Here is a 25,339-nt window from a genome sequence, read left to right as displayed (position 1 = left end):
TCCCAAACTTAACCTACTGTTCGATGGTATTGCAAGACAAATGATGCTATGAAAGTGTAAACAGACAGTAATGATCTTTATTTGCAAATGAACAATTCCTTTCCTCAGACTGTTTCTGCATGGACCTGTCCTGGAACCAGGTTCCACTCTCTCTGGTGGAGGGATCTCAGCAAAAATGATGATTAACGCTCCAGTTGCATTACAGACCTTCTTCATTGGAAATGGTTTTGCACCATAACCTTGTTCGCTTGTTACTGACTCTGCCCCATTAATGAGATGCCGCAGATTCAGCAACAATTGATAACTGCGCGTGTGCAAGATTCACACTGGTGACCTAGCCAGTCTGGTTGGGCTCTTTTCCAATTTTACAGGAAGGTCTGAATAGGCTGGCAATGTGGATAACACTTGAAGACAGACTTGCATTTGGCTCTGATTATCTTCAATATCCACTGCAATCATTGTCAAGGCTCACACATGAAGGATAACTGCTTAGAAAAGACGGCATTTTTCTAGCACCTTTCACAACCACTTTACAGCCAATGAAGTACTTCTGAAGTCACTGCTGTAATGTAGGAAATATGGCTGCTAATTTGCACACAGCAAGCTCCCATAACAGCAATGTGATAATGACCAGATAATCTGTTCTTGTGATGTTGATTGAGGGATAACTATTGGCCAGGACACCAGGGATAACTCCCCTGCTCTCCTTCGAAATAGTGCCATGGAATCTTTTAGGTCCACCTGACAGGGCAGACAGGGCCTAAGTTTAATGTCTCAACTGAAAGACTTAGGTACTGGAGGGCTGTTAACATCCATGAAACCTTACCTCATTATCAATCACTGCCTTTTGGACAGAAATATTAAGGGGAGACACTGGAGGGAAACAATGTTGAAACAATCTCACGTATGGGACTCTTCTGTGTACCCTGCTCTTTATTTTGTATTTTCATAAGTGTTTTTTTGTTAACTCTCAGTAACACATACGTTGAAATGTAAGATTAAATTCATGAATTCCACACACCATTGGGAGGCCATGCTCAAAGGCACTATAGGTCATAGACAGGCTTACAATAAGGTAGCCTCACTTCCCCAATCCATGCCCCTTTGAGTGTACCTCCTGTTGGGAGCAAAGGGTCCATGAATTTCCTCTGATGAATAATTATCTAGTAGTAATTGCTAAATTTTATCATAGTTATGCCTGATACCAGTAGACTCTTGCTCTAACAGGTATGAAACATATGAAAAGCTTGTACCTGTGAAGTCGTAGAGCTGTGGCAATGTATCCATAATAATCCCTATCAAAGGGAGGTATAATGCAGCTATTTTTGTTTTAATCTCTGGTTTTGAATAGCGAGAGTCCAGATCGTGTGAACACAGTAGACTGAGTACAGCACTGACAGCCTTCTTCTGTACCTTTGCTATCCTGCAGGAGTAAGCAGATACCAGATGTTCAACCCTTTCTACAATTAACTCACCTACAAAGAACTATTAAAAATCTCCCTTCTTTGCGTTTTACTTGACTGGATAAATACTTCATCTGATATTAGATGTATTATAAACTTTTGACAGTGGTACATACTAAAATAAAAGAACATGAACAAAAGAAAATGTTCTGTCAAATTTTGGACAGAGAGGTATTCCTCTTCAGCCTTATGAGTACGAGGTCACCTCAATTCCATAAACCTATTACAAATTCATGAAAAGCTGCTAACAGGGTTTATAGATGATAGATAATAAATAGTCCTTTGGATAATAAATAGTCCTTTCAACTAACCATATCTTTAAGTATGTTGTCCATTGGCAGTCTAGTGCCCAGCCAAGAATGGACCAGTGGGATTGATATCATTAATAACTGATCATATCTGAAGATATCTAAGCCTGATTTGGTTAGGACCAGCTGTTCTTTTCAGGTTTATATTGGACTTTTCTGTCTAAATATAGTTCTTAATAAACACTCAAATATAAAAAAAACTACATGTATCTACACTCAAGGTGGTTTCTCCTTTGATGAGCCTTGCCTCAACTTAGACTCTTACAGTTGTTGTACCAGACTTGTCCACTGATCCCAAATACATTCTAACATGTATTCAACTGACATTTTGCTTCCTAAGCTAGATTTCTGTGACCATAACACTTTTCACTTCATATTCCAAGGAGGAAATCATTGGAATAAACTCAATAATGTTGTTCTTAGCAAATCACCCAACAGGCAAACAAGAGGTATAGCTATGATTAAACGATTGAGTACCTTAACACCTATATTGGCAGACTAGCAATTCTGATTCGTAATTAGTTATTGATAAGGGAAGGTTTTATGGCAATATATTTAAGAGCAATTTTATAGAAACTCAGCTGTGTATTTGACATTGTCAGGTGTTATTTGTCAAGAATAGCACCACATGGGTGCAACAATGAAAGGTAACTGGAGGAAAGAAACTTTGTAACGTTCACTGAAATCTAGTTCGATTGATTCACTGAAAAACATTACAGTACATCAAAGAGAATAAACGAAGAGTTGAAACTTTGCTCTAAATGTGATAGCTTCAGAACCTGTTCATCTCCCTTCATACAGATTGCTGGCCAGTGGCAAGCTTTGTTCAACTAATCTGCTCTATGAATCAGCTGTTTGAGAATTTTTAGTGAAACTGTGCTCTGACACCCAGCAATACTTGGTCATATAATTTTTCTGTCTCCTTCCCCCAACAATATAGTTTAAATAATCTTCTGCTTTCTTTAAGTCTCCCTTTGCCATTCATCGTTCACCACCTGCTCCCAGGTCTCTGTCAATGTCGATCTTCAGCTGATCACTTGGAAGGGTGCAAGACTGTCAGTATGACTCCCTCCATTCCCCTCCCCTGCTGCAGAGAAAAACCTAACCTTTAATTTGTACCCTGATTGAGGACTCATTGTAGGAATGAACTGGAGTTCTATCATTCCACGGCAATCTGTGGGTTGAATTTTGTTTTCCATGGTGGCCCACATGCATGGGCCGTGGGACACCACGATCTTGAGCGTGGCAGCTCATTAAAATACGCAGGGCCGCCCCACAATCACATGGCAAGGGCAGCCTCGGTCATGCCGCGAATGGAGTCAGCTGCCTCTGCGCAGATGCTGGTGCCATTTTTAAAGGGCTGCTAGACCTGCCCAGAGACTGCAGAGTAGCACCTTGTATCCGCAGCACCACCACCCCCCTCACCACTACACCGAAAATAACTGTTTTCCCCGTTCCCCCCGCCAATACACCAAAATCGTAGAGTTGACCCCTTCTCCCCTGAACTGCACAAAGTGCAGAGGTCACCCCTCTCGCCCCCACCACAACTGCACAAAGGGCATCGGTCACCCCTCTCCCCACCCACCTAGGCTAAAAGGACAGCATTGCCCACCCCCACCACTACACTAAAAATCCTGAGCTCCCCCCTTCCCCACCTTGGTGGCACTGGCTTTCCCTGGACAGGAAAGTGAAGGCGTGAGTGCCGCCCGTCGCACGGAAGATCCAGATCTGACAGTAAGATCGCAGTAATTCAATTTAAATGTATCCACGAAGTTTATTTAAATAGTTAAAGTTGGGTCCCATCGCTGAGCGGCAGAGGGGCCGCCATGGAGCCTTGCTGTCGCTGGGAAGACCAGGCCCAACAAGTCTGGCGTCAGGCTCTGTGGCGGGCCACTGCTGCTCCGATCTTCCAGTACCAACCCCTCCACCCACCCCACCCCACACCACGGAGCTCGACGTTGGGAGCTGAACGCCTGTGTTGGAGCACCAAGATCTTCTGCCCATCCCTCTTGGGTGTCATGTGAGTCTGTAATATAGAACTCATTTGTTTCACAGAAATGCAGCAATCCCCACTACAAAATGCAAATGGAGGTTACAACCCGTACCCTTCTACTTCAGCATCCAGGGCCGCTGCAAGTTCTGTGAAGAGAAGCCCAGTCAGGAAGTGCTGTTGACGGTAGTCAGCTGAAAGCTCAAACATGTTGGCAATTTTTTGGTCTTGAACGCTTGAGCACGAACTAGAATTCTGGTGAAATAAAAAAAAATCAAAGAAATTTACATACAAATTGTGAAAAACAATCTCATCTAAAATCTAGGTTTAGTTTACTTTCCCAGCCTGAAGCACAATGATTATCCATCGGTAAAAGACCACTAATGTCGTGTATAACAATCATACAAACAGTACACTATATAAAAATGACCTGCACAGCTTATATTTACAGCAGGATATACTAAGTTCAGTCAACTAGACAGAAGCATTTTAGCCACATTTCACATATTGTTCAGTTAATAAATGATAGGAAAACAAAACTGATACCACTATAAATTTATCAGGAAGTCAGTGAGGTGGATTTTATCTTTTGAATAGCTACCTGGCAGAATGTACCTGCAGACCACCGTTGCCTAGGGCAAAGGGGCCAGAACCATTTTGAGGCATAGGCATCACTTAAATGGAACAAGTGAGCTGCCAGTCCTAAGCAGGCATCTTGATGCAGCTCACAGGATTCAGGCCTGTGGAATATCAGACTGCCTGCAAGGTAAAACCTTGTGGGGGACGGGGGGGACGGGGGTCGCAGAATCACAGAATCTTTACAGTGCAGAAGGAGGCCATTCAGCCCATTGAGTCCATACTGGCTCTCTGAAAGAGCAATTCCCTCAGTTCCATGCCCCTGCCTTCTCCCCATAACGCTGCACATTCTTCCTTTTCATCTAACTGTCTAATTCGTTTTGAATGCTTCAATTGAACCTGCCTCCAGCACATTCTCAGGCAGCGTATTCCAGACCTTAACCACTCGCTGCATGAAGAAGTTTTTCCTCATCTCACTTTTGCTTCTCTTACCAAATACTTTAAAATCTGTGCCCTCTCGTTCTCAGTCCTTTCACGAGTGGGAATAGTTTTTCTCTATCTACTCTGTCCAGATCCCTCATGATTTTGAATACCTCTATCAAATCACCTCTTGGCCTTCTCTTCTTCAAAGAAAACAGTCTTAATTTCTCCAATCTATCTTCATAACTGAAATTGCTCATCCCTGGAACCATTCTCGTGAATCTTTTCTGCACTCTCTCCAATAAACATGGTGGGGATATTCTGGTGTTTGTAGCAGATTATTTTTTATGGGGCTATATCTGTATCCTCCTCCAGCCGTACAACTCATTGTAGAACTCTCTCTGTTCCTCTGACTTTGCCGTCTAGTGCATCTCCTCTGCATTCGCCCCTTCATTAGCAGATGTCCTTTCAGCCATGTTAGCCTCACCTTTTAAATTCCTTCACTAAACCCATCCAACTCCATCTCCTCCTTTAAGGTTCTCATTGAAAATTTCATCAAGCTTTTGATCTCACCTCTGAATATTTCTTCTTTAGTTTGGGATCCATTTTATCTGATTATGCCTCTGTGCAGCACCTTGGAATGTTTTTCTACATAAAAGGCACTATTTAGCCTTTATCGCAAGAGGATTTGAGTACAGGAGTAGCAAAGTCTTACTTCAATTGTATGGAACCTTGGTTAGACTGCACCTGGAGTACTGTGTGCAGTTTCTGTCCCCTTACTTTAGGAAGGATATTACTGCCATAGAGGGAGTGCAATGAAGATTCACCAGACTTGTTCCTGAGATGGTGGGACTGTCCTATGAAGAGAGATTGGGGAAATTGGGCTTGTATTCTCTAGAGTTTTGAAGAATGAGAGGTGATCTCATAGAAACCTACAATGAGGGGGGTAGACAGAGTAGATGCAGGTAAGATGTTTCCCCTGGTTGGGGAGTCTAGAACCAGGGGATTGAGATGAGGATAAATTTCTTGACTCAGAAGGTTGTGAATCGTTGGAATTATCTACCCCATAGGGCTCTGGAAGCTCAGTCATTGAGTATGTTTAAAGCAGAGATTTCTAAATACCAATGACATAAAGGGATTTGGGGATAGTGTTGGAAAAAGGCATTGAAGTGGATCACATTGATCGCATTGAATGGCGGAAGAGGCTCAACGAGCTGAATGGCCTATTCCCGCTCCTATGTCCAATATAAAAGCATGTTGGTGCTGGTGAAGTAGACCAGGATTCATGAACATTACCTGCTAGCGCTACTCTTAGCTTTTATCATGCTGACTAGACTCTTTTGACTTCTTTGCTAGTTAGGCAGCTCATTTAGCTGCTTGAGAAGTGTTAAACTAGAATTGTGATAAGTGCTTGCTTTCTGCCAGCTGGAGGAAACCCAATAGCAAAATATACCTCCAATATTGGCCATCAACCACACCCAAATTTTGGGTTTCTGTAAAAGAGAAAAATATCTACTTTGTCTCAAAGCTACATCTGATGTCTAAATGCACAAGATCAGAATTTTCCCATCTGTGCAAATGGAACATATTACGTGGAATTGCACAAGGCTCTTCCCATACACTATGCAGTCCAAGCAAAATGCACAATAAGGTTCGCAAAACAAAATAGTCTGAATTTGCTGCATGCTGGTCTTTACCTGTGATGATATTGAGAGACATGGAGAAGCTGGTGCAGACAGATTAGTGATGAAAAAAAGATTCAGGCTGAGATAGTGTTCATGGCTGCAGAGGATCCTCAGAAACTCCAGTCGCATAGAAATGAGGGTAGGCATTGATTGCAGTTTGACTGACAGCTACAGTGGAGTGGGTTCAAAAGAATGTTAATGAAACCAACATCATATTCTGTTAATACAGATGGTTAGTTGTATTAGTTATTCTTTCCAATTTTGTCTGCTTTCTTTCCTTTAGCAGCTGCCCAGTAATTCACCCAAGTGACCATTCATGTGTGAAACTAGACAGTGATGTTGTCATGCTATTCATCTATGGGGGAATCACAGTTAAGTCACACACATGAACATATTTGTCAGCATGAATTACTGGATAGTGAACAGCAGCTGGAATTCTGTCTGTGTCTCCATTCCAAGGATGATGTAGCTAATTGTTGAAACCCAAGAACACCATAGCAGAAATTAGCTAGCTCAATATTGATCAGAATTGGGCCAAAGGTTGAGGGGTGGACTCTCCTTGGTTCTCCTACCCAAAACAGGGCAGCATAGCAGCAGAAAATGAAGAGAATTAGGGTTGGGAGACCCACTGTGCACCCGCCATTGGAAGCGCAGCAAGGAATCTTCTTTCCCTTTCCTCAGCAGGGAAGTTGTCTGACTGCCTCATGATCATCTGCCACATATAAATGATGGGGGAGTTAGGGGGGAGATGGGGCCTGAAAACTTGATCGATTTCCCGCTGCAGTGCTGTCTCATTTTCTGAGAGCCCACCCTGCATAATTAATAAGCCCCAAACTTCAGAAAGTAAGATTGGGGTCATGCGGAAGTCAAAGCGGTGGTCAAAAGTCTTGGCCTGACCTTCATCTGGCAGTACAATTTGCCCCGGAGGTAATTTTAGCCCCAGAATTCACCAGCACATGTTATTTATATTGTGTTTTAATAGGCAGTGAATTGTGCTCTTAGGTTTTTTTTTAATGGAGTACAATGAGGTGGCAACCATGTCACAAAGTAAGAGGATGGGCGGTATTTAGTGGAGATGATGGGGGGGGCTCGGCCACCAGCTGAAGAGCCGATGAGAGCCCCGCGTCGCCTCTTTTCAGGAAGGCCCGCTGCATTACGTGCCAGTCAGGCACTTAATTGGGCACCAGTGGGCCTTTTCCAGGATTATGAAATCAGGAGACGGAAGTCCAGCCTGCCAAGAGCTGCTGGCCAATCAGAGACAGGCAGCTCTTTTACTGAGCAGCGCCACTGTGGAGGCTGTGACTGCTGCCGGTAATGCACCTACCCGAGGCCCAGGATCGTTGATGAACCCAGGCCACAGGTGAATGATGGTCCACGGGTTTCCCACCACAGATTTAATTGGGGTGGAAGAAGGTAGTGAGGCCCCACCCACCACCATCCCGCCTGATTAAACGCCCTCTCTGCCTTCAAACTCGCCACAGGAGAGAACATAAAATCCAGCCCAATGTGACTACACTGTCATAATCTATAAACAGCTAAAGTCCCAAACATCTCCAGGTCATCATGGAAAGGATCCCTGCAGAAATGGAAAGAAATCAGGCAATTCTGGTGCAACTCCTAAGAGTCAATTACAGAGCTAGTTTTGGCAGGGCCACTGGGAGTAGGTTATTTGTCTGCTCCCAGTTCGCCCATGAGAAACTAAAAGAAAACAAACCTTTTTTTTAATTGAATGATGGAGTAAAATATATGAAAAAGGCAAAAATCAATGGTAGAAATGACCAAGTCCCTGAAATTACACCACGCGATAATAATGGTCTGTCTAAAATTTCTCTCCTCACTGTTTTAGCAGAAGCATTAAAGTAGCAGAGACAATGTAATTTCAGATCAATGTGTTAGGCATATGTATATCAGTATTCCATTGGGTCAGTTCATGATACATGCAATTAAGGCATTTGATCATTTGTAACCCAGTTTCTCTAAATATTCACTGTAAAGAATATTACTAGGTGCTTGAATTACTGCAAAGTTGTTTTGGGAAGAATATATTTTATCTTCTCAGTTGTCTTAAGATTTATACACCAGAAATGCAGCAAGAAAACATTTTTTTTTTACCTGGCAGCAGTAATTTCTAATGAGATTAAATACAAAGCCACGGTCCATGAGGGAAAGGAGGTCATACAGGAAAAATGCCAAGCTTATGTTGATTTTTTCTGCTTGTTCTGCTTCCTAAGAGTAAGAAAATGTAAAATCAACATTTCACCACCTGACAAAATGCCTCCAAGGATATAAAATGTTTTGTAACATTTTTGATTTATTTCTAAAGCAATTCCTTCAAGCACTAACAACTCTATTAGTGGGGAGTCAAGGAGGGTATGGGGGAGCAGAGTAGTGGGCAAAGAACTGAGCATGGTTGGGGATGTGCAGGTCCTGCCCATCTCAATGGAAGGCCTCATTTGAATAATTTTGGGCAGACTCCTGGCTGACCAGATTGATTGCCTTGCTGGTCAGCAAAAAGATAAGTATCGGCAGGAGGCCGCAACTGCGGAATCGTGGCATTGGTCCCCAACAGTCAGCAGGAGGAGATGGCTCCAGGCTATGACTGGGTCTGGTGTCCTCCTATCAAGTGACATGATGTGGGTACACCAAATAAACCATGCTGTAAACGACGCAAACAAAATTCTAGGATTTCTGAAGAGAAATCTAACCAAATGCGACAAAACAGTCAAGACTGCTGCATACAAACTGGAGTATGCAGCAACGGTCTGGGACCCCTACCAAGCCTATCTTGTAAACAAACTGGAAGTGGTTCAAAGAAGTGCAGTGCGGTTCATCTTCAATGATTACGCTAGAACGCCCATTGCTACGTCAATGCTGAACTCCCTGGAGTGGCCTCCACTACAACAATGAAGACAGCTGAGTAGGCTTACACTGTTCTACAAAGCAGTTCACCATGAGGTTGCTATTGATATTCCACCAGATATTAAACAAGCAGTCCACTGCAGGAGGGAAAATACTGACAGATTTGTGCCTCGCCAATGCTGCTCGCAAGTGTAGCTGAACAGCTTCATACCAAATACCATAAGAGACTGGAATAACCTCCGCCCAGAAATAACTAACCAAATCACTTCACAGGCACTTAAAGTATACATGGAAAAGGGGAAACAAGAATAGATAGTGTAAGGCAAGCGTGCAGCATGGAAGACACACCATCTCTGGATGATGATGCCACACAGCAATGTCCAGATACTATTCTGAGAGATTCAGAGAAAGACATGAAGGCTCCTTGTGAGGCCTGGGGGAGCACTCTTGCTTTTCCTGGCCCACAAGGAGGTTAAAAGATGCTGAACTTCAGTACTTGCTTTAGGCAGTAAGCGCCTCCCACCTTGGATCTGCTGCCAGGAAGCTGACAGCTCAGGCCTCCCCCTCACTTACAGTTAACTTTAAGCCCCAATACTGATGATGTCATCGAGCCTCAACTTTTGAATGTCAATTAGGTGCAGAGGTGCTTTTTGCAGAAGCCTCGTTGATGGCCTGATTTGGGTTTGTAAACATTTAAACTGACAGGAATAGAGTCGGATTGCTAGATCCTGATATTCTATTCCGCACCCACCACCCTGCCACCGACCCGTTCCCGCACACCAGGGGGTGGGGGTGAAAATAGCAGATATAATTGACAATGCTAATTGTCTGACAAGATTTATCTTGGTGACAGTCTCTTTAAGCATTTCTACATAAAGTACAGATATTTTTAAGAAAAAAACTACCTTTTGCTGTTTCACAAGAATTGTGGCAATCTCCGCAGTAACAACATTGACAATAGTGGCGATGTCATCCTTAAAGCGATCTGAAAAGCGCAGTTTTCGGGAAGAGCCCTGCTTGTCCATCTGGCAAAAGTACTGGGCCATGCTTTTAACCTTTCATTCATAATAAAAATGTTTTCTAGAATCATTATAAGAACATTTGTGAAATCACAAATCACTAAAAGTGCCAAGAAAAACGGAAGAACTTGCATTTATATAATCCCTTTTACTGCCTCAGGATGTCCCAAAGCACTTTACAGTCCATTAAATATAGCAACTGATTTAATGTAGGAAACTTAGCAACCAATTTGTGGACAGTAAGATCCAACAAATAACAATGAGATAATGACCAGTTTTTCTTTTTAAGTGATGTTGCTTGAGGAATAAATATTGGCCAGTACACCGGAGATAACTCCCCTGCTCTTCTTCAAAATGGTGCAATGGGACCTTTTACATCCACCTGAGAGAGTAAATAGGGCTTTGCTTTAATGTCACATCTGTAGGATGGTCCCATCAACATTACAACATTCCCTCAGTAATTGGAGTTTTTTTTTTTAATTCCTTCATGGGGATGAGGCTAGCATTTATTGACCACCCCCAATTGCCCATGAGGAGGTGGTGGTGAGCCACCTTCTTGAACCACTGCAGTTTATGTAGTGTAGGTACACTCACAGTGCTGTTAGGGAGGGAGTTCCAGGATTTTGACTCAGTGACAATAAAGGGATGGCGATATATTTCCAAGTCAGGACTTGAAGGGGAACTTGCAGGTAGTGGTGGTTCCATGTGCCTGTTGTCCTTGTTCTTCTGGGCAGTAGAAGTCATGGATTTGGAAGGTGCTGTCAAATGAGCCTTGGCGAGTTGCTGCAGTGCATCTTATCGATGGTACAAACTGCAGCTATGGCGCTCCTGTGATGGAGGGAGTGAAGGTTTAAGGTGGTGGATTGGGTGTCAATCAATTGGGCTGCTTTGTCAACCTAAATTTTGTGTTCAAGTCTCTAGAGTGGAACTTGAACCCACAACCTTCTGCCTCAGGGACAAAAGTGCTACCCCTGAGCTATGACTGTACCCATAAGGCAGGTACAAGTATGACTTTATCAAATTTTCCTCTAACAAGTAGGCTGCTCTACATTATAGGAAAATATATTTTCTACATCTGCAGCCATGTGCTACTCGATATGTCAAACAATTCCCTGATAAAATTTAAGAAAAGGGCACACTTCATTTAGACGGATTCAGATGAAACAGAAAAACTACAGCAAACAGAATATGGGGATGGAACTTAAAGTACAAGTTGAATCCAATTAAAATTCAAAAAGAAAAGTTGGAAATTGACAAAGTGGAAAAGGATTATGGGAAGAAAAAGAGCAGGAAAGAAAAAAAAAAGAAAACAATTGGTGTAAACCAAAATGCAAGGGAAAGAGAATGCCTTGAGATCTGAGAGGGAAAACAAAAAAAGAGCTACAGGTTTGGAAGGAGGAAGTGGGTTTAACAAGACAGCCTGTGACATGGCCTAGCATTTTCAAAATAGGTCTGTGTGAAATAGTTTATAATGACACCAATTGGTTTCTGATAAAGTGCAAGCGGACCTACCAAAAGTTCAAAGAAGAACCAGGCATACTTGAAGACATTTTCTCTCACCATTCCCGTACTGACGACCATCTGCAGTGCTAACTCTTCATGAAATTGCTGGAAAATAATTAAAATCAAGATATTACAAAAGGTGCAGAAAAAGGGATGGCCTTTCTTAAAAATCTTTTCTAGATTTGTCATTTCCCAGCCCTTGCCCTGTACTTGAACATAGCAACGGCTGAACGTTGTGACAGCAGTGTAGGATTTTTCTAATTTTCCTGATTAAATACTACAATAGTTATGTAAAGTATCACCTGTTCAGAAAAAAAAGATTTGAACTATGTTTCTATCAGTGATTACCTAAATCCATTTTTTTAATTTAAATAAGACAGTAACTGACAAACAGTTTTGTGCATGCATAATACATTCTTTATATGATTGTGCCTCGAGCTCACAGTGAAGAATATTCATGCTATCCAATAAATCAGCATTTGCTTATATGTGAACAACGTGTAGACCTACAGCAATATTGAGAGTTATATGGGGCTGGATTTCTCTTATTGCAGTAGCACAAGGCATCCGTTCACCCCTTCAACCCATTTTTCTGGCTACAGGGTCATTATAGATGCAAGGCAGATTTCCAGTGAAAATCCCACCAGTAAGTGGGAGCCCTCCATGGCAAGGCCAAGAAATACTGGCGGTGTAGCTGGGGACTGCCATTGCATTATCTAGCTAGGCAGAGGTCAAGTTAAAAGGGGCCAAATGCTGGAAGTTGTTTTCTGGGCCTCGGCCCACTCCCTCTCCATTTGTGCACCTTAGGCCCACTACCACCTTGGGCTTACTGCTACTCGCTGCCAGGCAGTTCCAGAGGTAACAGGGGTGGGCAATCAGGTTTCTGGAACATATGAACTCAGAAAGAGGCCGATATTCTAGTTTGACGGACTGGCCAGAAAATCAATTCTGAACTCAGTAAGCCTCATCCAACAGTTAATCTTATGTCCAACTGCTGGTTCCACTGCTTCTTTGGAAGAGACAGCTGTGACCCAGCAACCACAGATAATACTGTCTGGTCTAAAATAATATACAAGCCCACCTTAGAACAGAAGTTATACATCCAATAAGAATTTTGATTAACTACCAAACTACTGTGACATTAACTTACCATAGAAGAAATGAGGGGACATGTCCAAACTGAAATGCAGGGGCTATTTGTTTTGACTGCTCTTTTGATAATAAAGACTTAGCATGACAGTAAATGCAGTACGACTGACAACTGGCCCTTTTCTTTTATATTACTGAAGAAAATGAGTTCAGCAAAGTGATTACAGTTATGAATCCTAGTCCTTAAGCAACATGAACCGACTGTTAAGATTCAACATGTGCCTTCAGCAAGGGATACACTTACAGAGAAGGAAAGAAAATTTATCTGTGGGGAAAGAGATTATTATTAGGGAAAGAGATTATTATTAAGGCAAAACAAAACCATTTGGAGTGTGTTCAAAAGGAAGACTGCCACACAAACAGCAAAGGAGTGTAAGCATCAGTCACTTGTGAATTAGTGTTTTTAATACATGTACACAGACAGGACTGCAGCATACTTGTTTGATCTCTCAATAGGGTGTAAAGGTGTTATCAGACAGCAAATATTAAAAATGTACTCTCTCATCTTCTGTTAGACTGTGAGTATAAGGAGCAATCAAATCTGTACCCGTTGAGTACTAATAGAGGAGCCCAATGGCAAATTAGTCAAATATCACTACATCATTATCAAAATAGAAAATTGGTTGATTGGGACTGAATCACAGAAATTTTCCTGAGCTGGTTTCAGGATGGAGCATGTTCAAGTGTCACAATAATCCTAAAACCAATGGGGAAACACATGTCATTCATTCCAAACCTCTAGTCATTTCATACAACAAGCCATCTCTCTCTCCTTTGTGGAGGCTGAACACCAACTCTGTGACACCTCCTCCTTCCTCCTCTGGACCATGACCCCACCACTGAACAACAAGCTATTATTTCCAAGACTACCAATGACTTCATATCCTCTGGACGTCTTCCCTCCATGGCCTTCAACCTCACAGTTCCCCAACCCTGAACAGCCCGCTTCTACCTTTTTCCCAAGATCCACACAGAGACCCCCATTGTTGCACACGTTCTAGCCCCACAGAACTGACTTCTTCCTATCACAACCCTATTTTTTTCTCCCTTTGTCCAGACTCTTCCCACCAACATCTGTGACTCTTCTGATGCGTTCCGTCACTTCAGCAGTTTCCAGTTTCTTGACTCCAACTGTCTCCTTTTTACCATGGATGTCCAATACTTCTACACCTCCATCCCCACTAGGATGGTCTGAGGGCTCTCCACTGGAGGCCTGCTTTAGGTCGGGAAAAAGAACCCGAACCGGCCCGAGTCCCTCCGATTTTGCCCCGAGCCCCACCTGACCCGAATCCGCCACAACTCGACCCGACCTGATCCCAACCATCCGTTTACTTACCTTCCTGACACCGAACCTGCAAGCTGCAGCAGCGCATGCGCGATGATGTCATAGTGACATCACTTGCTCACTGCGCAGACTCAGTCTCGTCCCGGACTCCCAGCTCAGGTAAGTTTTTTTAATTTCAATACTTACCGGCAAAGGACTTACCGTGTGTGTCCGGCCTGACCCGACCCGACTCGACCTGACCTGGACTTGGCCCGACCCGACCTGAGCCCGAAAGCCGGCCCCAGAAGATGGGCCCGACCTGAACCAAACCCGACACGTCTTCAGGTCCCATCGGGTTCGGGTCGGGATAGCAGGCCTCTACTCTCCACTCTTCCTTGAATGGAGGCCCAGCCAGTTTCCATCTATCACCGTGTTCATCCCCCTGGCTGAACTTGTTCTCACACTGAACAACTTCTCCTTTGACGCCTCCCTTCCTCCAAATAAAAGGTGTTGCTATGGGAACGCGTATGGGTCCTAATTATGGCTGCCTTTTCATGAGATATGTGGAACATTCTTTGTTCCAGTCCAACTCAGGTCCCCTCCCTCCATCTTCCTCCTGTACTTTGGTGACTGTATCAGAGCCATTCCCAGCTCTTGCCTCAAACTGGAAAGTTTCATCAACTTTGCTTCCAGTTTCTGCACTTCCCTTGCCTTCACATGGTCCATCTCTGACTCTTCCCTTCCCTTTCTCATTTCGCTGTCTCCATTTCTGGGGATAGGCTTTCAACCAATATCCTCTATAAGCTGATGAAAGGTCACTGACCTGAAACGTTAACTTTGCTTCTCTCTCCACAGATGCTGCCAGACCTGCTGAGTATTTCCAGCATTTCTTGTTTTTAATCCACTATAAGCCCCCTAACTTCAACTGCTACCTTGACAGCACTGCTTCACGCCCACTTCCTGAAAGGACTTCATTCCCTTCTCCCAGTTTATCCATCTCCGTCCCATCTGTTCTGACGTTACCACCTTCCATACCAGTGCTTCCGATACGTCTTCCTTTTTCCTCAGCTGACTTCCCCCCACTATGGTTGACAAGGCCCTCAATGGTGTCTGTTCTATTTCCCACACTTCTGCTCTCACTCTTGCCCCTTCATCCCAAAACCACCATAACATTCCCCGTCTTCTCACCTCCCATTCCAACATCCTCCACATTCAAGGGATCAACCTCTGCCATTCCGCTACCTCCAGTATGATCCCACCACCAAAGACATCTTCCCCTCCCCTCCCATCAGCATTCCGAAGGGACAGTTCTTTCTGGTCAACTCCTCAATCATCCCAGTACCTGCTCCACTTCTCACTGGACCTTCTCATGCAAGCACAGGAGATACAGCACGTGCCCTTTTATCTCCTCCCTTCCCACCGTCAAGGGCTCCAAACACTACTTCCAGGTGAAACAGTGATTTACTTGTACTTCTTTCAATTTAGTATACTGTATTCATTGCTCATACTGCAGTCTGCTCTACATTGGGGAGGCCAAACTCAGATTGGGTGACCGCTTTGCAGAACACCTATGTTCAGTTCACATAAGATTACTGAAATGAATATGTGGCTCAAAGACCAGTGTGGGAGAAGTCGGTTTCGGTTTGTGGGGCACTGGCACCAGTACTGAGGGAAGTGGGGGCTATACCGTTGGGACGGCCTGCACCGGAACTGTGCTGGGACCAGTCTTCTAGCAAACCGCATAACTAGGGAAGTAGAGAGGGCTTTAAACTAAACAAGGGGCCGGGGGGGGGGGGGTGAAGGATCAAACCTGGTTAGATGTAGCAAACCAAGGGGTGGAGTCAAGGCAGGAGAGCAGAATAGTAATATGGGAAATGAAGGTAAGAGAATGGCAGGAAGGGACAGAAAGAAAAAATCTAATGACACACCAACAGTCAAGACTAGATGTTACAAAGATAAAACTAAAGGCTTTGTATCTGAATGCATGTAGCATTCATAACAAAGTAGACAAACTGATAGCGCACATTGAAGTAAACAAATATGATCTGATAGCCATTACAGAGACGTGGCTGCAGGATGACAAGGATTGGGTCCTGAAGATTGAAGGGGTTATGATGTTCAAGAAGAATAGGAAGCGAGGAAAAGGTGGAGGGGTGGCACTGTTAATCAAGGATGGTATTGGTGCAATAGTTAGAGATGACCATGGTTCAGGAGATTAGGATGTAGAATTGGTTTGGGTGGAGATGAGGAATAGTAGGGGAAAGAAGTCACCAGTGGAAGTGATCTACAGGTCCCCTAATAGTAACCACAATGTAGGACGAAGTATACAAGAAGAAATATTGGGTGCTTGTGATAAAGGGATGGCAATAATCATGGGTGATTTTAATCTACATATAAACTGGAAAAATCAGATTGGCAATAGTGGCCTGGATGAGGAGTTCATAGAATGCTTTCAAGATAGTTTCTTGGAGCAGTACATTGTGGAACCAACCAGAGAGCAGGTTATATTAGACTTGGTGTTGTGTAATGTGACAGGATCAATTAATGACCTCAGAGTAAAGGCACTTCGAGGTAGCAGCAACCACAATATGATTGAATTTTACATCCAGTTTGAAAGAGAGAGGAGTGGGGCTAAGACTAGTACTTTAAACTTAAATAAGGGCAACTATGTGGGCATGAAAACTGAGATAGCTGAAGTGAACTGGGTTACTAGGCTAGGAGATAGATCAATAGAAAGGCAGTGGCAGACATTTAAGGGGATATTCCAGAATACTCAGAATAAGTATATTCCTAGTATAAAGAAAAATTTGAAGGGGAGGATCCATCATCTGCGGTTAATAAAGTTGTTAAGGAAAGCATCAAACTTAAGGAAAAAGCATAAAATTGTGCAAATATGAGAGGCAGGTCAGATGATTGGTCAGAATATCAAGAAAGGCAGAGAATGACCAAAAGGTTAATCAGGAGAAAGAAATTAGAGTATGAGAGGAAGTTAGCTACAAATGTAAAAATGGATAGCAAGAGTTTCTAAGGTATTTAAAAAGGAAAAAAGTAAAGTGAGTGTTGGTCCTCTAGAGAGCGAGAATGGGGAGTTAATAGTAGATAATAAGGAAATGGTGGATGAAATGAACAAATATTTTGCTTCTGTCGTCACTAAAGAGGATACAAAAAACATTCCAGTAATAGCCGTAAATCAGGAGGTGGAAGGAAGAGGGGAACTTGGTGAAATTACAATCACCAGGGAAGCGGTACTGAACAAACTGATGGAGCTGTGGGCTGACAAGTCCTAGGGACCTGATAGGCTTCATCCTAGGGTCTTAAAAGAGGTGGCTAATGAGGTAGTAGATGCGTTGGTGTCAATTTTTCAAAATTCACTAGATTCTGGAAAGGTTCCATCAGACTGGAAAGTAGCAAATATAACCCCTCTATTCAAGAAGGGGGGGGGGGGGTGGGGGAGGCAGAAAACAGGTAACTATAGGTCAGTTAGCTTGCCGTCTGTTGTGGGCATGGTGTTAGAATCGATTATTAAGGAGGCTACAGCTGGGCACTGAGAAAAACTCAAGGTAATTGGGAATAGTCAGCATGGTTTTAACCAATTTATTGGAATTCTTTGAAAGAGTAACATGTGCTGTGGATAAAGGGGAGCCCGTTGAGATACTGTACTTCGATTTCCAGAAGGCATTTGACAAGGTGATTGTGCAAAGTAGGAACTCATGGTCTAGGGGGTAACATATTAACATGGATAGCAGATTGGCTGGCTGGCAGAGAACAGAGAGTATGCATAAATGGATCATTTTCTGATTGGCAGAATGTGATGAGTGGGGTACTGCAGGGGTCTGTGCTGGGGCCTCAACTTTTTACAATTTATATCAATGACTTAGATGAGGGGAGCGATGGCATGGTAGCTAAATTTGCTGATGACACAAAGATAGGTAGGAAAGTATGTTGTGAAGAGGACATAGGAGCTTGCAGACTGATATAGATAGGTTGAGTGAGTGGGCAAAAATCTGGCAGATGGAGTATAATGTGGAAAAATGTGAAGTTGTTCACTTTGGCAGGAAGAATAAAAAAAGCAGAGTATTTTTTAAATCGGGGAACTACTGCAGAATTCCAAGATGCAGAGGGATCTAGGCGTTCTAGAACATGAGTCACAAAAAGTTAGCGTGCGGGTACAGCAAGTAATTAAGAAGGCTAATGGAATGCTTTTCCTTTATTACGAGAGGAATTGAAAACAAAAGTAAGGATGTTATGCTTCAGTTATACAGGGCATTGGAGAGAGCACATCTCGAATACTGTGTGCAGTTTTGGTCTCCTTATTTAAGGAAGGATGTGAATGCGTTGGAGGCAGTTCAGAGGAGATTTACTAGATTGATACATGGAATGAGCGGGTTGTCTTGAGGAAAGGTTGGACAGACTGGGCTTGTTTTCACTGGAGTTTAGAAGAGTGAGGGCAGACTTGATTGAAGTATATAAGATCCTGAAAGGTCTTGACAAGGTGGATGTGGAAAGGATGTTTCCTCTTTTGGGTGAGTCCAGAATTAGGGGGCATTGTTTTAAAATTAGGGGTCGCCCTTTTAGGACAGAGATGAGGAGAAATATTTTCTCAGAGGGTTGTGCGACTTTGGAATTCTCTGCCTCAGAAGGTGGTGGAGGCAGGGTCATTGAATATTTTTAAGGTGGAGGCAGATAGATTCTTGTTAGGCAAGGGAATCAAGGGGTATCGGGGGTAAATGGGAGTGTGGAATTAGAGACAGAAACAAATCAGCCATGATCTTATTGAATGGCAGAGCAGGCTCGACGGGCCAAATGGCTTACTTTTGCTCCTAACTCGTATGGTAGTATAGTCTGCAAATGTGACCCTGAGCTTCTGGTTGCCTGTCATTTTAATTCTCTGCTGCACTTCAACTCTGACCCCCCGTCCTCAGCCTTCTGTGTTATTTTAATAAAGCTCGATGTAAATTTGAGAAACAGCACTTCGTCTTTTGATCAGGCACTTTACAGGTTTCTGGACACAACACTGCGTTCAACAATTTTAGATCATAACTTCTGCCCCTATTTTTTCAGACAGCAGCCCTTGGTGATGATTCTGCTATTCCCACTTACACTTCCTCTAGACCCTTCTTTTGTTTCATTACTTGTCCTGGTACCATCTCTTTTGCCTTGCACCATAATCCCTTTGGTCAGTTAATCTCTCCTGCCTTCCCCTCTATCACAGACCTTCCCTTTTGTTCTTTCTCCCTCCCACTTTCCCTCACTTGGTACTTGCTTAAAACCTGCAATATCTCTAACTACTTCCAGTTCTGACAAAAGCTAATCAATCTGAAATGTTAACTCTGTTTCTCTCTCCACAGATGCTGCTATACCGGTTGAGTATTTCCAGCATTTTCAATTATTATATCAGCTATTTTCTATATTTGTCTCCCTTTAATAAATGTTGCTATACTTGGCATCAGTGAGAGTTTGTAACAAAAGGCGGCATTCAAGATGCACAAAATAGTGGTACAAATTTATAGGAAACCTTTTGTTATAGCTTGGCATTAGTGTGTGGGTGATAGAATCATGGCACCTATAGAATTGCTACAGCACAGAAGGAGACCAGTTGGCCTGCCATGTCCATGCTGGCTCTCTGCAAGAGCTAGTCCCACTCTTTTGCCTTTTCCCCATAGCCCTGCAAATCTTCAGATAATTATCCAATTCCATTTTGAAAGCCAAGTTTGATTATACACTCATGCAGTGGATTCCAGATCCTAACTACTTGCTGTGTAAAAAGGTTTTTCCTCATATCATAGAACCATAGAGAAGATATGGCACAGAAAGAGATCATCATGTCTGTGCTGGCTGAAAAAACTAGCCGCCCATTCTTACCCCACCTTCCAGCACCTGGTCACAGTACCTTTTAAATGAGTCGCCTCTGGTACTTTTGCCAATCACTTTAAATTAGTGTCCTCTGGCTCTTGATCCTTTGACCAATGAGAACAGTTTTTCCCTATCTACTCGGTTCAGTCCCCTCATGATTTTGAAAACCTCTATCAAATTTCCTCTCTGTCGTCTCTTCTTCAAGAACAGCCCCAGCTTCGCCGATTTATCCACATAGCTGAAGTCTCTCATCCGCAGAACCATTCTCGTAAATCTTTACTGTACCCTCTCTAATGCATTCACATCCTTCCTAAAGTGTGGTGCCCAAAATTGGACACAACACGCCAGTTAAGGTTGAACCAGTGTTTTATAAATGTTCATCATAACTGCCTTGCTTTTGTACTCTATGCCTCTATTTACAAAGATCAGCATCCCATATGCCATATTAACTACTTTCTCAACCTGCCCTGCCATCTTTAACGATTTGAGCACATATAAACCCCAGGTCCCTCTGCTCTTGCACTCTCTTTAGAATTGTATCCTTTATTTAAGATTGCCTCTCCTCATTCTTCCTACCAAATTGTATCACTACACACTTCTTTGCATTAAATTTCATCTGCCAAGTGTCCGCCCATTCCATTCCATAGTCAGCCTGTCTATGTCCTTTTGAAGTCCATCACTGTCGTCTTCACAGTTCACAATACTTCCTAGTTTTGTGTCATCTACAAATTTTGAAATTGTGCCCTGCACACTAATCTAGATCATTAATATAGATCAAGAAAAGCAGTGGTCTTAAGACCGCCCCTTTGGAGACCCCACTATATACTATCCTCCACTCTGGAAAAACAACCATTCACCACTACTCTCTGTTTCCAGCCAACTTCATATCCATGCTGCTACTGTCCCTTTTATTCCATGGGCTTCAACTTTGCTGACAAGCCTTTTGTGTGACATTTTATCAAATGCCTTTTGGAAGTCCATGTACACCACATCAACTGCATGACCCTCATCAATCCTCTCTGTTACTTCATCAAAAAAAAACTCAATCAAATTAGTGAAACACAATTTGCTTCAAACAAATCCATGCTGGCTTTCCTTAGTTAATCCCCATTTGTCCAAGTGACTATTAATATTGCCAAGATTATTGTTTCTAAAAACTTTCCCACCACCAAGGTTAAGCTGCAGTTGCTGGGCTTATCCTTACACCTTGTTTCGAACATGGGTGTAACATTTGCAATTCTCCAGTCCTCCAGCACCACCCCTGTATCAGAAGGAGTACTGGAAGATTATAGCTGTTGTCTGTGCAATTTCCACCCTTACTTTCCTCAGTATTCTCATGCATCTGATCCAGTCCTGATGATCTATCAACTTTAAGTACAGCCATTTTTCGCCCATCCAGCATCCCAGCTACCTCCTCTTTCACTACAACTTTGGCAACATCTTCTTCATTGGTAAAGACAGATGCAAAGTACTCATTTAGTACCTCAACCATGCCCTCTGCTTCCATTTAGGTCCCAATTGGCCCCACTTGTCTTTTTACCACTCTTTTACTATTTATATGCCTATAGAAGATAAGGATAGAATATTCAAAATACACTGGAATAAACTGGTGGGTACCTGCGATAATGCTTTTCATTTATTCTACCAATATCCTGAATTTAGGGATGTTTCATTGATCTATTTATCTTCATAATTCTACTTCTTTTCAGCCCTGTTAATTTAACAATTTGTGCAGATACTGAATGAACAGCATACAGCAATATGTCCTTCAGTGTAACTATTAGTACTCAAAGGGTAAGTAGCCTGACCTTTCAAAATTGTGAAAAAGTATGATGTAATTAGCATGGTTAAAAAGCAAAAGAAATCTAATTAGTGCACACAATATTCATTTTATTTGGAAAATAAAATCTATTATGCATCATGGGAAGTTTTTTGTACAAAAATAACATGAAAAAACAAAGTAACTTCCAAGTCTGTTATGTGTTGACTATTTTGTGAGAGAAGGTTCAATTAAGATCTGATGACGGGAAATAACTGAAGAATTGTACCTATACAGAGACTTTGTTAGTACGAAAACATAAACAAACTGTTATGGAAAGTATTACAAAGGATAGTATGTTGACTCTGCATGTTGAAGCACATGTGCAGTGGCACTTGAGTTAGTGCCTTCAATGCCCACAGTGCTGCATTGTCAATCTCAACCACATGGCAACGTGGAAGTGTCAAGTTCGGGCTGGGCACTTTCACATGGAATGGAAGGAAGTCAAGAGCAGGATTACTGCTTTGTTGCTCTTGTGCACCTCCAAGTGGCTGCCTCAGAACAGTATCCAAATTTTTCTATTTTATTGATGATAGTCCTGGGCCAAAATGAGGGAAGGGAAGAAAATAAAATTTGTGTTCTCACATATACTCAAATTAAAATGATAACTAATCGATCATGTACAGTTTTGTCCAATAATTTAAACAGATTATTCTGTAGAAATCAATTCCTAGAATAAAAGTGGCAGTCATATTCAAGAGTATTTTTATCATAAATCAGCTGAGTAATAAATATATAACTCTAACAGTGTTTACATTTTATGTTATTTGGAACTACCATGTGATGATTTCATTAAACATTTCTCTCATTCATTTTCTTTAGGGAATGAAACTGGTTTTGTTCAATTACGTACAATCAATAACTAAAAATGAATTGTTTTATATTGGTGGAAAATGTAACCTATTTGTGCATCAGTAATCTATGCTGACATGTATTTTGTGTCAAGAATCATAACTCAAAAAGCTATGAAAGGCCTAATCAAAAAAGATATAATGTTCAAAGATGCCTGAAAGTGTGGAATGAATTGACATTATACATTGCTCATTGAGTAACTAAAGCTGCAGTATGACATACATGGGATGACTATTTGCATTTGGTTTTAAAGTGCTGTGCTGCCAGCTGCAACAAACATCTCCTTCTGCTATGTGGCAGTCTACCTTTCTAGTTGATGATCGTCCAACAGAACCAGCGTTGTGGAAGTAGCTACTGACTTCACCGTAGGAAGACATCCGAGCTCCACTTCGTTCCATTCCCTGGAGTAAAGGGCCAAGGACAAAGTAATTGAACAGACAGGGAAAAGGTTATGTGGTGAATACACGGAGCTGTCATCAACCTATAGAATTCTTAATAATGTTAGAAGAGGTTAATAGCATACTAATCCCATGCCTGGAACTATTAACAACAGTTTGCATTTATATAGCACCTTTAACAGAGAAAAACATCCCAAGGCATTTTAGAGACATAAGAAAAAAAATAAAAGAAAGCTGTGGCAAAGGAGGAGATATTAGGAAGGGTTTTATGGAGGGCCTAAAGGAGAAGAGGAAAGTGGACAGGCAAAGGTTTAATAAAGGAATCCCAGAGCATGGGGCCTAGACAGCTGAAGGGAGAAACGCACAAGAGGGCAGACTCAATCGAAACAGAGGGTTCGGGGTGAGCCTGGATGGGTATGAACAAGTGAAGCCAAGGAGAAATATAAAACACAAGAATGAGAATTTTGAATTTGAGACATTGCAGACTGGGAGCCAATGTAGGTCAGCAAGGACAGAGATGTCCATCAAGCTGGGCTTGGTACATGATAGGATCTGGATATCAGAGTTTTGGATGATTTCAGGTTTATGGAGGGTGGAAGACATATTCTGTGTCTCTGTCCCCAGGGGCTGATACACTGTCTGTCCCGTGCTGCCTCTGTGTCCCTGGGCCTGCTTCATTCAGTTCTTCCACAAAGGGTTCAATAATTCATCACCAATGGCCCTCGTTTGCTCTGCCCTCTTGATCGGCAGCTCAGATCCACAATCTTGGCCAAACAACTGCCCCTCCTCATACATAATTGGAAGATTCACACTGCCAGTCAATTATCATCTTTTTAAAATGGGCAACAATAGCATCCCACTCGAACCACAATCGTCCTAGTGCCAGAAGCTGATCTGTCCACAAGAATCGATTGGAGCCCGAAATTCAGCGTGAGCAGGGGCATAAAAGCTGGTTGCATGCTTCAAAAAACAGTTTATAACTACATCCTTTATGTGCAGTTCAGTTCTGTTCTTATAACTTATGAAATATTAAGTGTGGCTGCAGTATAAGTTGTGACAAATTCATATCCCACTGCATTCCATAGTAATGATATCTTTATGTATGTAATGTGATTCAAAAACACTGATCAACATCCTCAGCTCGTATATAATATAAAAGGATTTTAACTTGGAAGATAGGCTATTCTTCATGATTGGTTTTTAGTTGCTTCTTTTTTTAAGTTGTCAGCTTTTTTGAAATTATTTGTCAGCTTTTCTGAGCTTTCTAAGTTGCCATCTCTGGAAGTGTGATTGTAGGATGAGCATGGGCTCAGGCCTCTGCAGTTAATGGCCACTGACACTCATTTTTGCGGCTCACACATGGAAAATAGGCAGGTCAGCAAAGTACCAGAAGGATGTCTGTCACCTCTGAAACCATAATCCAAGAAGGGAAGGGGGGAGATTTGCAGAAAAGGGAGAGCTCTGGCTCTGAATCAGACTAGCCGAGAGAAGGGAAACCACTTAAGCCATGTTTGTTATACAAATGTGCACAAAAGATTTCTACCAGCCAGAGGGAGTGATTCAGTAGACCTTTCTGTGCATATATCTGGAAAAGAAAGCCCAAAGGGAGTCAACCATGTTTTTATAGGCCATATCTATTTGTCTACATATTCTTTTTTTTACTCATTCATGGGATGCGGGCGTCGCTGGCCAGGCCAGCATTTATTGCACACCCCTAATTGCCCTTGAGAAGGTGCTGGTGAGCTGTCTTCTTGAACTGCTGCAGTCCACATGGGGTAGGTACACCCACAGTACTGTTAGGAAGCGAGTTCCAGGATTTTGACCCAGCGACAGCGAAGGAACAGCGATATAGTTCCAAGTCAGGATGGTGTGTGACTTGCAGGGGAACTTGCAGCTGGTGGTGTTCCCGTGCATTTGCTGCCTTGTCCTTCTGGTTGGTAGAGGTCGAGGGTTTGGAAGGTGCTGTTTAAGGAGCCTTGGTGTTGCTGCAGTGCATCTTGTAGATGGTACACACTGCTGCCACTGTGCGTCGCTGCTGGAGGGAGTGAATATTTGTAGATGAGGTGCCAATCAAGCGGGCTGCTTTGTCCTGGATGGTGTCCAGCTTCTTGAGTGTTGTTGGAGCTGCACCCATCCAGGCAAGTGGAGTGTATTCCATCACACTCCTGACTTGTGCCTTGT

General features: G+C 42.6%; 1 protein-coding gene across 6 annotated transcripts in view; it reads right to left on the bottom strand.

The window, feature by feature from the left end:
• The window catches only part of dock8 (dedicator of cytokinesis 8), a 325,410-nt gene that overhangs the window by 53,762 nt on the left and 246,309 nt on the right, over positions 1-25,339 (bottom strand). For 5 of the 6 annotated variants that reach the window (XM_068030192.1, XM_068030191.1, XM_068030196.1 and 2 more), the window contains 7 exons: positions 23,066-23,161; positions 11,833-11,928; positions 10,207-10,356; positions 8,555-8,668; positions 6,455-6,610; positions 3,877-4,016; positions 1,254-1,423 (listed from right to left, as the gene is read on the bottom strand). In XM_068030192.1, coding sequence (XP_067886293.1) covers positions 1,254-1,423; positions 3,877-4,016; positions 6,455-6,610; positions 8,555-8,668; positions 10,207-10,356; positions 11,833-11,928; positions 23,066-23,161 — 922 coding nt within the window. The remainder of the gene's footprint in view (positions 1-1,253; positions 1,424-3,876; positions 4,017-6,454; positions 6,611-8,554; positions 8,669-10,206; positions 10,357-11,832; positions 11,929-23,065; positions 23,162-25,339) is intronic. The other variant, XM_068030190.1, reaches the window with a different exon arrangement.

Source organism: Heterodontus francisci, chromosome 4 (assembly GCF_036365525.1).
Source record: "Heterodontus francisci isolate sHetFra1 chromosome 4, sHetFra1.hap1, whole genome shotgun sequence".
In the NCBI taxonomy this organism is placed as follows: domain Eukaryota; kingdom Metazoa; phylum Chordata; class Chondrichthyes; order Heterodontiformes; family Heterodontidae; genus Heterodontus; species Heterodontus francisci.
This window is presented reverse-complemented; position numbering and strand designations above follow the sequence as displayed.